Source organism: Gopherus evgoodei, chromosome 2, assembly GCF_007399415.2.
Source record: "Gopherus evgoodei ecotype Sinaloan lineage chromosome 2, rGopEvg1_v1.p, whole genome shotgun sequence".
Lineage (NCBI taxonomy): Eukaryota > Metazoa > Chordata > Testudines > Testudinidae > Gopherus > Gopherus evgoodei.
In genome coordinates this window covers 87,857,752-87,874,486 of record NC_044323.1, presented here as the reverse complement: position 1 = coordinate 87,874,486, position 16,735 = coordinate 87,857,752, and the positions used below count along the sequence as shown (strand labels likewise).

Sequence of the window (16,735 nt, the reverse complement as noted above, 5' to 3'; positions counted from 1 at the left end):
TAGGAATTAATATAAGCTCATCATAAGAACTGAACAGTCTCTGATGTAAGAGAACTGAGTGAAAATTGGCTTCCATTTTCCTCACCCCTCAAGAAATAGTGTATGAGGCATTCAAACTCATTGCTGGTGAGAGAGACTACCCTTGCTGTATTCCACAGGCACTGGGGAAAACCACATTCTTTCCTTCTACCTCAGCACAAGCCATGAATCGTGGTCACATGCAAACTGTACAAGTCTTGGAATTGACTAAGTTACAATGTCACTGTTTCTGCTGGTTTGCCAAAGGAGCACAATAGGGAGAGGGAGTAACCAACTTTTTTCCCCGTTTAAGGCCTATGCCTATATGAAGTTTGCCTCGTTCCGAGGAGTGTATCAAAGTTTGACCAAAGTGTAGGAATATCACAACAACAATATGAATGTTGTTCCTAAAAGGGGAAGACTATGTCTCAGTGCTTCAGACCACCCTAAAGTGAAGCCTCTCTATAAAGTGCCTCTGTAGAAACAAATTGGTGCAGCAGGAAGACTGGGGTGGGGGAGGGAGAGAAAAGGGGAGAAGCTGCAAGGCAAAATAGAGGGATTTAAAGAGTGACACTTCTGGGAAAAGAAGGCTGAAGCGCCAGAGTCCAGGCCCAGTTTTCAAACGTGGGATCCTACATGGACGTGCAAACCCCACATTAGGATGCTCTTAGTATATAAAATAGGCATTTCTGAGCACAGCAGATTGACAAATGATGCTCCGACCTACAGCTTTTTATGTGCATCTTTTAATTAAAATCTAAGCAGTTGCGTTTGTGTTGCTTGTATGATGAAAGACCGCCTCAGGATAGTGAAATGGTAGATCATTTCTTTTCTCAGGGGACTATACAACAATGAGGCAGAATCCCACCTGGGATTCTTATATCATGTGCTCTCATTTGAAAGCCCTTCATCCAGGATTTTTTTTAAATGTATGTTTTGGTCACTGAAGATTTGTTGTGTACAACGTGAAATAAGGCAGCTACAGCTTTTGGAAGGAAATCCCATACTCAGTTCCCTAAATCCAGAGAGAGTTTACTCCAAACCACAGGGTGTTGGAGGGAATTCTCTGCCACATCAGTGATGAACGTAATATGCATTATTCTCAGCTCTGACCAGACAGAGCAGCACAGCCATGAATTATTGCTGTACAATTGTGTGAATATATATGTAAATCTGGGCCTCATGCAGCTATACTATGAAATCCAGGAAGCCTGTGGTACAGAGTTTCCTTGTTTTGTTTTGTTTTTTATTGTGCTGACAGACAGCTGGTTTTCTTCACCTGTTTTTTATAAAAAAGGTCACAGGAAATTGTAACCCAGTAATCAGGCCAGTAACACAGCCCCTGTTACCAGAAGAGTGGTGATAAACTCCTGTGCTAGAGTATTCCAGTCCAGTGGAGGCTAACTATAGGCATTTCATGATGACACACAAGGACATAGATTGCAATATACAGCTAAATAGAGGGGTGTGCTAAGCTACAGGTTTTTTTCTTGGGAGTGGCTGTGCCCTTGAGAACAATGGATTTTCCCTGGGCAGAAACAACTTGCATCAGCAGGACTGAGTGCAAGAGTGTACAATAGGGGCTTCCCTGTTTGACCCAGAAGTCGTTTATCTACATTTCCTGCTCAGGCTGAAGCTCCATAAGGCAGGAGCACTAAAAGTTCAAAGACATCTTTTGAACTAGGCGGGTGAGGGAGGTTTACAGCATGGAAAAAGAAACAGCCTTGATTGTGCAGACAAACCAGGAAACAGCTGTTGCTGACAAGTCTCCTGTTACCAGACACAGTGCCATTGTCATAAGAGTTGCAACCCATTCCCAGTATACTTGGGAATATCTCATTCCAGTTTTTCGTGCAGCGTACCCTAATTCTGTTTATATCAGCCAAGACAATAAACCCTCTGGGCCAAATTTGATGGTGGTGTGTAAATTAGATCTCTCTCACATTACACTGAACTTCTCGCACTAACTACACCCACTCTGCTGACGTCTAGGAGAGCTCTACCTTCCGTACCAGAAGGCATAAAGAGACTCGTTTAAATTCCACCTCCTTGGCACATAAATTCTACTAGCTTAGACTCCCTTAGACTAAGAAACTGAAAAGAACGTAAGCAACTCCAAGGGAGTCTAACTCAGTGTCAGGGGCTCTAACCAGGGCTGGCACTTCCATTAGGCAACCCTAGACAGTTGCCTAGGGCACCAGGATTTGGGGGGCGGCATTTTGTGCACTCCCCATGGGGCGCACGGGAGCTTCCGGTTCCGCTCCCGTCGTGCTGCTGAAGAAGGACCTTCTGCCGACGTGCCGCAGAAAACAGTGGCAGGCAACTGAACAGCTCAATGACTGCCGCTGTCGCCTGCAGCACTTCGGGGGAGGATCCTTCTTCGGTGGCACGACGGGAGTGGAACCGGAAGCTCCCGTGCGCCCCATGGGGAGCGCACAAAATGCCACCCCCCGAATTCTGCCTAGGGCGCCAGAAACTCTGGCACCACTCCTGGCTCTAACTTACACATCACCTCCAAGTCTGATCCTCTGCATCTATGGGAATCTAAATAAATAAGTCAAAGTGAGTCTAACTGCATCTTAAGGATAGCTAAGTTTATGTGATATGTACACTCAGGGGATAGGAAGAAAATGTTACACTAGAGTTTGTCTACACAGCAGGCAAGGCGCACTACATGGGTGTGGTTTCTAAAGCGCGCTAATATATTGCACACTAACTGGTCCATGTAGGCCCTGCTGCTGAAAGTTCCCTAGTGCATTTTTACATATTTCTGTTTCAAACAGCACTACATTAAAGCACACTAACGAACTCTTAGGGCACACCAGCAGGGTCTGTATGGACCAGTTACTGTGCAATACATTAGAGTGCTTTAGAAACCACACCCACATAGTGCACACTGCTCCACTGCATAGCTAAGCCCATAGATTCCCTTCTAGTATTGCTTGGAGTCACCTGGACTCCCATCAGAACTTGGCCTTCTCAGTTTAGTGGTTACCTTCTTTTCTTCTCCTTGTCCATTCTCACCAGCCCTGTTGAGGTTCATGAATTTCAAAATTTTCTTACTGCAATCTGCTATTGCTCCCTTTGCTGTGCATCTATTAGTTCTCTCCCAAGCACTCTGAACTGGCAATTCAAAGCTACACCTTCTGGCAGTGAGTAACAGGAAGCAAAGCTTCCAAAGTAACTGATTTAGGACAGCCCAGGAGTTAGCAGGCTAATGGCAATGGCACACACTGCAGTAACAACAATAGAAAACCACAGACTACTTTTAAAGATGAAGGAACCAGACCCAGGGAAGGAGGGGTATAGGGCTGATTGGAATAAAAAGACAAATATAAGTAGAAGGGGAGAACTGAGAAAAGAAGGCCCTAACTTTATGCTGCTTTCCAGATCTCACCTATCCTATTCCACCCCTCTATTGGCCTCCTCTTAGTTTTTAATCAAACAGGATATTGAATATGGGCTTAATTTATATCTGCAGTGTTTCACTAAATGAACCGTTAATAATCATGCTATCCTCCACCCTTCAGTGCATCAGCAGAAGTCACAGACATCTCACCATTGGATTAAACAGTGGAACCTCAGGAAAGTTTCATCTTAGGTCTGAATTTTGCAACTCAGGCCCATCTCTGATATTGTATCAATGTAAAGTCATCATCATTAGACACAAAGGCCAGGATTTTCAAACATGCGTAGAGATGTTACAACTTGAAGGGATGAGATATGCAGAATGTGTTGGGCATCCACTCTCTGCATCTCAGGCTTCTTTTTCAAAAATCTCTCAAATTGGGCACCCAAAAATCACTAGTCACTATTCAAAATTTTTGTTTTTATCTTTCTAAACTTACAGCAAACAATATTCTAGACCGTGAGATAGGTAAAAAATCTATTTTGATGCCTTAAACATTGATCATGTAACGTTTGCTCAAACAAGTACTCCCACTAATAGTAAAAGGAGCTACCCTCATGAGTAAGGATTGCTCAAGTGAGTAAGAATTATAGGACTCAGCCCTTACTGAATCACATATGAAGAGAGAAACAGACTCTTTCCTCCATGGTATCTTTGGCTATAAAATCTAAGAGAAAAAAATGAAGAAATTCTGAAAAGAGATGAGCTTGTGTTTGATATGAATGCTACTGAGAAATTTAGGGTAAAATGTTCTAATTTTTTGGAAGTTCAAAAACAAAATTTCACTGCAGAAACAATGAACCCTAATGTCATTGAAGTGAGATCAATGATGTTACATCAGGGATTAATTTGACCAAGCATTTATGTAACTGCTCAGCCATGGCTCTGAAAAACATATTCCATGGTACCAGCAAGAATGGACAAGGCATCAGAAAAGGTGTTTTCTCTAAATTTAAGGACTATTAAAAAACATTTCATTCATGGGGGAGGGAAATTTTAAAGCAAAATTTAAGAGAATAAATAAAAAGTAAACCCAGAGACAGAAACTGTGAGACCTATATGGTTAAAATATTCCCTCAGATAGTTTTAAAAGTTCATTCATTCTTCCCTGGGGGTACTTAAGCATAAATCTCCATTCATGTGGTTCGTATGTATTATGTAATGTATGAGTCTTCACAGTGACGCATTTCCAGAACTGTGGGAGGAGAGACATTGTAAAAGGTGGGTGTTTGTTTGCTGCGTTATTGAACTCAGAACATTATAAAAGGAAATATGCCAAGTGCATAGAATGCAGCTAACGGCACGTTTCTGTTTCCACACTCCTTTCCAGTGTACATGGCAAAACAAGCAGGAAAATGCATCCACAAACTTGAACTTTTCATCAAAACCACCATTACCCACCTCAGTGAAGAAGCCTGCTATTCCAGCCTGACACGAGCCATGCTCTTCCCCGTATTTCTTCTTATACTCTAGATTGGAGGGGGAGGAAGAAAACAAACCACAGTCATGTCATTCTGTGCCAGCTGTGTGCGGCTCACAGTTCGCTGAGCTCCCTGCTTCATTCCACATGTACTGCTGAGTGCTGAGCCACAAAAAAGACTAACTGGAGCCAAAGGAGGAAAAACTCAGGAATTCAGTGAGCCTCAGAAATTTAGGCCTCTCTTCCACAGTATATGTGTACGTATATTGCCAAAATTGACAGTTGACCAGTCTCTGCTGAAGAGGAACAGCAGCAACAAAAATAATCCCATTTGTGATCATATATGGCTACAAACTTTCAGGGACAGGACAGGAATAGCAGGACAAGAGTAAGAGGGCAAGAAAGCAGACCCAGGAATTGTAGGTCTCAGTGGTATATACCAGCATCAACAATATTGCCTATTAACTTATAATTGTGTAGTTTAAGGCAATACAGTCTTCTGTTCCCAGCTGAGCTGTCCAGTCCCATTGCTGTAAATGTTGGCTAAAAGTTCCAAAAGGGAGTAGGACCCCTGGATTCTCTCTCCAGATCTGTCATTCACTTGCTGTGTGGCCTTAGGCAAGTCACTTAATCTCTCCCATCAGATTTTCCATCTGTAAAATAGGTGTAGTAATACTCAACTATAACATAGTAGTGTAGTTTTATGCAAAGTAGTATGGTGAAGCTTAGTATTGATAAAGTGCTTTGAGTGCCACGGTTAAGAGGTACTATATAAAAGAACAAAGTATTACAACACTGGTGTATTCAGCAAACCAAACTAATCACAACCACCCTCATCCCAGTCTTATTAGCAAATAAAATCTAGGTCCAGTGGGCGGCAGGACACTCCATCCACCCAAAACAATAAAAGAATGCTGAGAGGAAAGACTTGTGCATTCATTTCCACTTTCATATTGTCTGCAATGCAATTGATAACACACTTCATCCCTTCATAACGTTTCATTTCCAGCTCTAAGAGATACCAAAAAACATATACCTCAAATTCATCAAACTTGCATTCCAACGCAAAACCTTAACATTGACTTCGTATGCTTCTGGATTAATAGGTCAATCATACATCACACTGACTGTCACAGGTTCACACAGCTGAGGAGTTATTCTGCCATGACACTGCTAAGCCAGGCCAAATTAACTTTTTGTGGGCCCAGCGCCAAACGTATTTGTGGTACCCCACTGGGGAAATAGGACATGTGATGGGAGGTGGTCCACAGAGATAGAGGCCGGTTGGGGGCAATGAGGCGCAGCTCAAAGGGAGTGGCCCCACTCAGCCCAGCACAAGGACACTGTTTACAAACCCACAACTACTAGATACATACTGGTCCGTCCAGCCCTGCGTTGCCAGCATGCCCCTTCCATACTGCTCCCCTGCCCAGGGCTCTGCCCTTATGTCCAGCACCCCCTCACCCAGAGACTTCCTCCACAGATCCCTATGCCCAATACCCCTGGTCCCACTATGCCCAGCACCCCCTGCCCAGAGACCCCTCCCATTGACCTCCCACCACAATTGCACAGCACCCTGCACACCATACCCCCTGCCCAGCTCCCACACCTACAGATCCCCTACTGTCCAGCACCCCCTTCACAGTCCCACCATCACAGCTGTACAGCGCCCCATATTCCTGAGGGAATTTTGCATCAAATTCTGTGCATAATATTCTAAAATTCTGCATTTTTTTCCAATAAATAAATGTGGAAGCTCTGCCATGGCAGTGGGGAGCACAGGCCATGGAGGTGGGAGAATACCCTGCAGCCTCCCCCACCCTCCCTGGGACAGGGACTTGGCAGTGAGGCTGAACCTGACCCTGACACAGCACAAGGGCCATGCCTGCCACAGAAACACCCTGGGGCCCTGCCAGGCACACCAGATGTGGGCAGGAAGGCTCAGCCTGGCAGTAGGATCCAAGTGCAGAGAGGTTTGTGTGGGGAGATCCAGACGGGGGTCAGAGGGTTCTGTGGGGGCAGTCTGGGTGCAGGCAGCTCAGTGGGGGATCTGGATGCACAGGGAGGTTACAGGTGCAGGAGCAGTGGGAGTCTGCAGGGGGGACCAAGTGAAAGGGGTTGGAGCTCAGCGGGGTTCAGGGGAGGGGATCTGGGTGCAAGGGAGGTGGGGTTCATTTGGGTAGGGATGCAGGTAGTTGGGGCTCAGTGGGGAGGGAATCTGAGGTGGCTCATCAGGGAGGTACAGATGCAGGGGAGGTTGAGCTTGTCAGGGTGAGGGTTTGATGGGCCTACTTAACAGCAGAGCCCTAGCTGCTGCCAAGGGGATCCGAATGCTGGGCCCCCATTTCCCCTATCTCCTTCTCTTTTCCATCCCATCATAGGTGCTGACTTTTGGTTTTGCCAGTGGGTAGTTAAAGCACAGGCCTGGGGGCCACGTGTTCTGGGTTTGTTTCTCTGCTGTGTCACAGACTCCCTGCTTAGCCTTGGGAAAGTCACTTCACCTCTGGGGGCCCTGGATCCCACTTGCCAAATGGTGCTAATGCTGATCCTGCCTCCTAGGCTAAATCCATTCATGGCTGTGTCATGATGGGGAAAATGAACATACCAAGGTTGGTAGATCTGGGCTGAATTTCTTCACAGACTGAGAATGAGACCCAGCTCCATATAGAGGGAAACAGGAGACAGAAGGGCTCAGGTCAGCTCCACCCAGAGGTGGGGTCAGGGCTTCAGACCTGCAGCTTCTGCCACTAGGGCACTGGGGGCTTCAGCACATCTCCTGCCAGGGTCCAAGGGCAACCCTAGGTATTTTGCCACCCCAAGCACAGCAGGCAGGCTGCCTTCGGTGGCTTGCCTGCGGGAGGTCCCCGGTCCCGCGGATTTGGCAGCAGCCTGCGGGAGATCCACCAAAGCTGCGGGCTACGCAGGCATGCCGCCAAAGGCAACCTGCCTGCTACCCTCACGGCAACTGGCAGGGTGCCCGCCGTGGCTTGCTGCCCCAGGCACGCGCTTGGCATGCTGGTGCCTGGAGCCACCCCTGCCAGGGTCAGGATTCCTCCTCCTCCCTCACTTCCCCTCCACCCCCCGCACAGCTCCTGCCGGGGTCAGGGCTTCTACTCCCCCTAAACCACCACTGCACCCACCAGCCCTAGGCTAGCTGGGCTCACTTGGGTCACCTGATGGCTGCTGTAGCCGGAGTGGAGCCTGAAACCCTACAGGTGGACGCCATGGCCAGCAGCCCAAGAGGTGCAGGGTGTTTCCTGTTGAGCAGTGGCAGGGTTGGGGCAGAGGCTTTGGGGAAGAGGTGGGGTGGGGGCAGAGCAGGGGCCATGGCACCATGGTAAACCCAGTACTGCTGCTAAGGTCATTGTCAAGGCTTAAACGGAACTCTGTAATGGTTTAGGAACCTTAACTATGGTGCAGCTATCACTGCATGCAAGCTACATGTACTTGGCCTCTACCCTTCTTGGAAGAAATGGAATGAAATATGGCTGTCTGGTTGAGCTTCAGAGCCAAAAGAGCTCAGATCATCTATAAAGTGTGGGACAACTCCAAAGGAAGCAGTGCTGCCCACGCGATAAACCAATCAGCTGCATGGGTGGCCAGATAAAAATTCCTCCTCTCTACAGGGCTGGCTCCAGGCACCAGCTTATCAAGCAGGTGTTTGGGGAGGAAACTTGGGAGTGGGGCGGCACTTTCAGGGATTCGGCGGCAAGTCCCTCACTCCCGCTCAGAGCGAAGGACCTCCCGCTGAATTGCCACAGATCGCGATCGCAGCTTTTTTGGGGGTGGGAGGGACTGCTTGAGGCGGCAAAATCCCTGGAGCCGGCCCTGCCTCTCTACTACTACTTATTACCATTCAGTCTTTGAATCAGAAGCAGGACCCCTGAAGTGTACAGACTACTACTTCAATCTGTACAAGTTCTTCAGCACTTATCTTTGAGTTTCTCTCTCCACACTGCCAACTCCCCTCCCACAAGCTCCAGCTTGATCACCAAAACTCCTCGCTCTCCACCTGGGCCAGAGGAAGCATTTATGGCTGTACCAAGGCCTCTTATTGCTAAAAATCAATCTGTCCCCTTTTTATTCAAAACACTCTAGTTATTTTCTACAGACAAACAGGAACCATATCTCCTAAAACAAACACCCCCAAACTCTCAAAATCTGAACCAGAATCTTCACAATGGGCCAAATCAAAACATGGCATCCAAAACACCCTGAACTTTAGAGTGTTTAAAACTCAGATCTGAATCCAAATTTTGCCATGTGGGCCCATCTCAGTTTTCTAAGCTTTTTATTCCAAGCTTTACCAAACGAATGAATGCGCAATTGCAACATATTGCCACTTCCTGCATATTACAACATCTTCCCTTGGATAAAGGGGGCTCCAGGGAAACAGAGTAATTGAGTTTCTAAAAACATTCATCATATAGCCTGGTAACACTTTACAATAAGTAACCATTAACTCCGTGCTAAATTACAAAGGAATTTACAAGGAACTGCTTGGTATGTTACCCCTTTAGAACCAAATCAGTTCCTCATGGTGTGTGTTACTCTACTGAAGACCAAAAGAACTTAATAAATCATTGGTTTCTTCATGGAAACCTTTTTTAAAACATGTACTAAAGGAAATAGTGACAAGACTAACAAGTAATTACTTTAGCATTTCACACTAGTAAAAACACCTAAGGTCTAAACAGTTGAGTAGGTAAACGAATGACATTTTGTCACAGCTGAGGGTTCTCTCAATTTTTCAGAATCTGCTAAAATTGCAGATAGTGCTGAGAGTGACAGGTCTGATGGCATAATCAATTCAAAGTACAGCCTTGCTCCTCATGGTGCAACACATGTGTAGATAACCCCTGGGTCCACACAGTGGAGTTCTATGTGGGCTCAGGGCCCACCAGCATGGTGCATGTTTCAGGTTCAGAGTTCAAGGCAGCAACTCCACTAGGAACATATGAAAATTTGCTTTAAAAAAACTCAAGTTCTCAGGGCAGTTCACCTGTATCCCCACCACTTTATTACTAGCCCTGCATAGACAGTCATTTGTAGAGTTAGCCTCTCCTTGTAAGGGAGGATTTTGTATTTGTTTATTTAAAAGTGGTCTTTTATTTGACGAGGACCGACAGTCACAGCTTCTTCTTTCTAGAATTACTTTTCTAGGACGACGCCAGGCAGGCAGGAATGTCACAGGAGCCCTTTTTTGATAGAATCTGTCTTTCATCCTTAACTAGGACTGTGCCAATGTCTGTCACATATTCTTGATCTGTCCAACTTGAACCCTTTGATTCCCACCACAGTAACATTTTTATTTAAATGGAACATGCTCATCCTGTGGAAATTCTCTCCTCACCCTGACTCTGTACCTGAAAAGTTGCCCTGTAATGTTTCATGGTCAGCCACTCATGGTCTAATTCCATATCCTATACATCCGGCTCCCAGGAAGTGTCAGTTTTCCAAGACTTCAGCAGCTTTACATAGGCTTTTTCAATGTAGACACCTAACCCTTCTGAGAAGATAGCGGTCTTCTTTATTATTTTAAAATATTACTTTCATCAGCAAAAGAAGCCATCAGATAGGTAGCCCTGGAAAATGATCTCTGTTGTTTATCTACAGGACAGATGCAGCTCATGTAGGTAACACAAAATTTCCCACGCTAGTAAACCAGAGTGCCTCGGCTCTAATCTAGAGGGACCATTTCTATGAGGGAGAAGCTATTTCATCATCTCAACTCACTGACTCCTTGGCCTGCTGAAATTGCTAAAATGGATCACCCAGGTGCTTAGCTAGAGTAAGTCAGGCTAGCTCCACTGAGCACAACAGAACTACACCGATTTGCACCTGGTGAAGACCTGGCCCAATGCCAGTGTGTTCAGAACTGGCGTGAGACCATCATTTCATTGTGCACACAGGTCACCAATTATTCACTGTGCAAGTAACAGCTTTCAGTCACTACCAACCTTACCAGGACCAGTGACTTGGAGATGAAAGACTAATCACTTATTAATAGAGATGGTCGGGAAATTGTCAACAAAATTATTTTTGCCAGAAAATGCCAATATATTGAAACTGAAACTTTTTGTGGGAACATATAGGTTTCGATGAACTTTAGTTGGGATAGGTTTTCAGGTAAAAAAGAGAGAGAGAGTGCATGAGTGTGCACCACCCATTCCAGAATAGCCAATAGCCCAGTTGCTAGGGTACCAACCTTAGATATCAAGAGATACAAGGACTTATTCCTGAATCTCCCACATCACCAGTGAAGGCCCTAACCACCCGGCTATAGAGTCAGTCATTCCCTCTGGCCCGATGAATATTTAATTGACACCAAGGGGAACAGCTCCAAGAGGAGAGATTAAGATCCACTGCAGAATAGCTAATAGTCCAGGGGTTACAGCACTGACCTGGGATGTAGGTGTAGGTTTACATCGCTGCTCTTCCTCTTTCACACCAGAGACTTGAATCTCATTCTCCAACATCCCAAGTGAGCGTCCTATCTAGGGTCACTCTCTCTTTTTCATTTACATTTTTGGATGTCTCAGTTCTGTCTTGATGAACATGAACACTTTGAAATCTTGAAAACGTTCATGACAAGAACACCATTTCCCACCCCACTATACTCATTAAACAATCTTCTCTGAGCCTCAGACTTTTAAAAATTGGTTTAGCCCTTCATTTAGGGGAGCAGATGGGAAAAAAAATATATTTTTTTTAAAGCACAGCCAACCTCCATGTCTTCCTGCTAAGGAGCTATAACAACTGCTGCATGCCAGTCCTGTTGACATTTTGATAAACAAATGTTTTATTTCATGAAAACTAATAGAGTTGGCTCATGGTTTAGTTGAACATGTTCTTCAAGAAAGTCACTGTACAATTCAGCTTTCAAAAACCAAACATTGCCAAATGTTCAAACTGTGTACCGAAAAATTAAATGAGAAGATTTCAGGCAGATAAGGATATAAATTAGTCCCAATAGCACAGCAAAGAATGAAAGTCAATTAAAACATATTTCTAGTTCTAATATTTTCTCCTTTTTCTGCTTCTTCTCAGTTATGTGCAGATTGCAACGGTACCTTTCAACACAATCTGTCATGGGTTTCAAAATGTTATTGCTCTTTATTATTTATAAAGCACCCAAAAGCATGCTCCAACTGATTTCAAAGGAATTTGCATCAGACCTGTATAGGACAAATAAAAAGACAAAAGGTGAAATCCTGCACACAGTGAAATCATGGGCGTTTTACCATTGATTTCAATGGGGCCACGATTTCACCCACAGTTGCCACACCAAAGAGCTTACAACAATCTAAAGGCTGAATCCTGCAAATACCTATAGCCATAAGTGATTTTATCCACAAAAGTAGTCCCATTGGATTCAATGGGACATGTACGCACTTGCATAAGTGCTTACAAGATCAAGTCCTAACTGCAAATGAGGGACCACAAACAAATGTAAAACAAGAGAAAGATAAGGTGAGGAAGAATAAAGGCTTTAGCAATAGATGTGTGGGGTCACTCAGGTTTGGCATACATACCTCTAGATGATTCCAGAAAGATTTTTGGGGACAGTGCAGCTGCGCTGGTTCAAGTGACTAACCGTCCCAAGTACAATGTAGGTATGGACTCAGGCGACTAGGCTAGCTCACGCCACCATGGCTACATTTCTATTTTTAGCACACTAGCATGACTATGTCTACTTGAGCTGGAAATTACAACTTCTGGCACCAGTGTAGACATACCCCCCAGTCACCCATTGAAGATGTTCTGCTGTGTATAAATATTCTATATTCATTGGGCCAGAGAGAATGACTCTATCGTTCAGTGGTTAGGGCTCTTCCTGGGTTGTGGGAAACCCAGGCTCATTGCTCTAATGAATATTGTATATAAAGTGGAAAATCTTCAAAAGGAGAGCGAGTGACTCCACACCACCCAAGAACATCCCATAGCCCAGTGGTAAAGGCACTGTTACTAGAGGAGGAAGAATCAAGTTCACATCCTTTCTTCACATCAAGCAGAGTGGGGAATTGAACTGGGGCCTCTCACAACCCACGGGAGTGTCTTAACCACTGGACTAATGTTTTTAAACATTCGAAAAAATATACTTCAATATATAGCATTAGGGGAGAAATGAAGAACCTATTGTTTGAAAAACTGAAACCGTAAAATTAATTCTAAAGTTAATAGTGGGTAGGATTTGTTGATTGACATGATTCTGCAACACGTTGGACTGCATCCACTGAGGCTTACGTTTTAATAGAACGCACTGTATCGCTTTATGTGATGCACAGAGTTCAGTGTTTCCAACTCACTTATATGGCCAATACTGTCTGTTCCAAGCAGTAAGCCTATATTTCACACAAATAACTGGTTATGCTCTCCTTACATCAGTGGGCACTGGGGAACTCATCTAGTCAAGTAATTTCTGAATTTGTATATAACCACAGCAGGCTGTTATACTGCCTGTTCTCAATGAAAGGGGGAATTAAAGCAATTTAATTTGAATGAATACTACGATATACCTCTGACAATAGAACATGGAAAAAATAAAGTGGGTTCAAAACCCGCCTGATTTGGACCATTTCATAAGAGTAGCCTTGCAGTGCGCAGAGCCATGTCCTCTCTTCTACCTACCTCCATACTTATATTGTGCCCCCATACCATCATTGCGTTATCTTAGCACTTTCATGTGTGTAGATCAACTTATCCTCACAGTACCCTGGTATTAGCCACATTTGACAGAAGGGTAACTGAAGCATGGAAACTTTAAGGTATATCTGCACCGCAGCTGGGAGCAGGCCTCCCATAGCTCATAGACAGACATGTACTAGTTCCACTGGATCTAAAATTAGCAGTGTGGACATGGTGGAACAAGTAGCAGAATGGGCTAGCCACCCAAGCTCAGGCAGGCTTCTGCTCAGGAGATTAGCCCATGCTTCTGCCCGGACCACACCATCCACACCGCTCTTTCCAGTGTTCTAGCTCAAGCAGAGCTAGCACATGTACCTATCCAGGTTGGGGGAGACACTCCCAGCTGTAGCGTAGACATATCCTATATGGCTTCTACAGTACAAGTGTAGGTAAGTCAATGGCAGACATGAGACTAGCACCCAGGTCTCCTGGTTTCCTGTCCAATGCCTTTATCCCAAAGCCATTCTTCTGCAGGTCACCCTTCTCCCATCACATCTCATCTGCAATTTCTGCCTGTCACCACCCGTGCGAAGCACTGTTAGTAAATGCAACTGCCTTGATATCACTGTAGCTGAAACCCTCGTAGAAACCTTCATCTTCTCTTCCCTCGACCACTGAAACTGCCTTCTCTATGGTCTCCGCATACCCAAATTCTCAGACTCCAGCATGTGCAGAAAACTGTGGCCTGCCTCCTCACAAATAAAGAGAGTTTCAGTCATAATACCCTCATCCTCAGAAAGCTCCAATGCCCCCCCATTTCATCCAGGATCCAGCTCAACATTTCTTTCCTGTATTCACAGATCTTGTGCCTCTGCTTCCCAGCTCCCTCTGCTTATCTAGCATTGGCCTCCCTTGTTCTCTCCACAAGATCTTGCTACTGCTCATTCAAGATTTCAAAAGAAATTGACAGTTACAATATAATGCCATTTTTAATGTCTGAAAGTTGATGTGATGGAGTGTTTTCTCTCACCTCAATGCATGCTTGTCACTACAGCTGGGTGAAAGGTTTCAGACAAATAGTGACTATGACATGAATTCACTAGATTGTTTTGAACAAAAAAAAGTGTGTGACTTAAGTGCCATTCAGAAAATCAGAGGAGAACACACTGGTGGCTCCCCCCTCATACTCGAATGCTTAGGGCACTTACGCAGGATATTGGAAACCTGGGTTCAAATCCCCACTTGACCTGATTCAGAGCAAGGATTTGATCTTGGGTCTCCCACCTTGCAGGTGAGAGTCCTAATCAGTGGACTCAACAGTATTCTGGGCAGAGTTTCTCTCACTCTCTCCTGTTGAAGTTGTTCCACTTTCTATAAATAATTAAATAGTCATTGGACCACAGGGTGTGAGAACAATCCCATAGCTGGGAGGTTGGGGGATAACTTGGTTCCAACCCCTGCTCCTGTGTCTATCTTCCTAATCACATGAAGTAATAACTGTTGCCAGGATTAGACCTTTGGTTGTAAGTACCTACAGGCTTCTCATTCATCTGTAAAGCACTGTGCACCCTTATAGTGCTACAGAATTAATCAATATTTGCAGAGCAGCTTGCTCAATGCATAAGCCATGAGTAGATAAATTCACTAAAGGGGAAATAGTCAAAAGGCACAAAGGAGAGTATTAGGCTGATTTTCATGGGAGTTGGGTACCTAAGCCCTCTTTAAAAAGCCTCCATCCCCCTCCTGCCAATCAATAAACTTATAAGATAAACAACAAAAGAAAAGATAAACTCTGACCTGTTTGCTGTGTATCAGAAAGCCAGGAGGAGGATTCTTAAATCGCAATTAAAAAGAGAGCTGGATGAGGAACTGACCCTTCCTGCCCCAAACCAAATGAAATAAAATATTGCTTAAAAGCATTAGCTCCCCCCCATCAAAAGAAACACACAATAAGAATTTAAAGAAACACAGATTGCTATGATGTGTCCTCAGTCATTTGCACTAGGAGCCAAAGACAACACATTTAATCCCAACCTCTTCTTTCCTCTGGTTCAGCATTTCACTACATTGGGTGGAAATGCTAGTTGTCTTTATGGCCTAATACCCCGGTATTGAGTTTATACATACCCCAAAGCCAGAGGATCAGAGTATGGCTCTCAGAAAACTGGTAATAGATAAATGGCCATTCTATGTCCCTGGAGGGGAAATCTCTATATTCCCTTGGATGGATTGAGTGGGGGTGAGTACTGTTTATAGAATGTCAGGGTTGGATGGGACCTCAGAATGTCATCTAGTCCAACCCCCTGCTCAAAGCAGGACCAATCCCCCAGACAGATTTTTGTCTCAGATCCCTAAACGGCCTCCTCAAGGATTGAACTCACAACCATGGGTTTAGCAGGCCAGTGCTCAAACCACTGAGCTATCGCTCCCCCCCTTCTATAGCCACCAGAAAGTATTATTTAACTTTCTCATCTCTCCCCATCTCCCGCTCCCTCCCTGTGAGCCTTACACCACAGAACTAGGAAACATCTCATCTGTCTGTCCTCACCTCTGTTAAATTGTCTCTTATAACAGCAGCAGCCCTTTATCTCTGCCCATTAAGTGAGTCGGAGGACAGGATGGCTGGGTTCCTAATTTCCTTGTAGGCCACATTTGACAGCCATTAAAATCAAGGACAATCAAGTCAGAGTATAGCTTGGAAGGCCTTAGCTCTGTGCCCCACAAAGCACTTCAGTTCATACAAATCAGATTAGCTACTAGCCAGAAAGATTCCACTTAACTAGCAGGCCTTCTGCTGCTCTCATTAGCTTCCAGACTTCTGTCAGCTGTTTCAGGGAGACTAGAGAAGAATAAAACACATCGAGACTACTATCTTGTTTCATGACTGACCTCCAGTAAGGAAGTTTCCATTTCCTCTTTTGTTTTTAATTACTGAATCTGTATTATATGGCGAATCATTACTAAATACATAGCATACATTAACAATATGTCTGCTCCACGTACAGCAGTTAGATGCCTCTCATTAGAGCTTATGTGGCAAATACCGCACTGCCTATATAATTGTATCTTATACTGCTCCAATTATAGATAACTGAAGTCCCAGGGCTTGATCTTGCAAACGCATCTGATAACTTGGAACAGTGCTTGTGAGCATGAGTGTTCCTGTTGGCTTCAAGCGCTGTCCCTTAGAGCGAGTGTTTGTTGGAAGAGGCTCTTACTCTCCAATTACCTTAATTACATTGTGCATATATTATTTCTAC

At 44.7% G+C, this 16,735-nt stretch overlaps 1 protein-coding gene across 1 annotated transcript in view; it reads right to left on the bottom strand.

The window, feature by feature from the left end:
- Positions 1-16,735, bottom strand: part of ITGA9 (integrin subunit alpha 9) — a 299,490-nt gene that overhangs the window by 255,382 nt on the left and 27,373 nt on the right. The window contains exon 5 of the mRNA XM_030551304.1: positions 4,829-4,896. Within this exon, the coding sequence (XP_030407164.1) occupies positions 4,829-4,896 (68 nt within the window). The remainder of the gene's footprint in view (positions 1-4,828; positions 4,897-16,735) is intronic.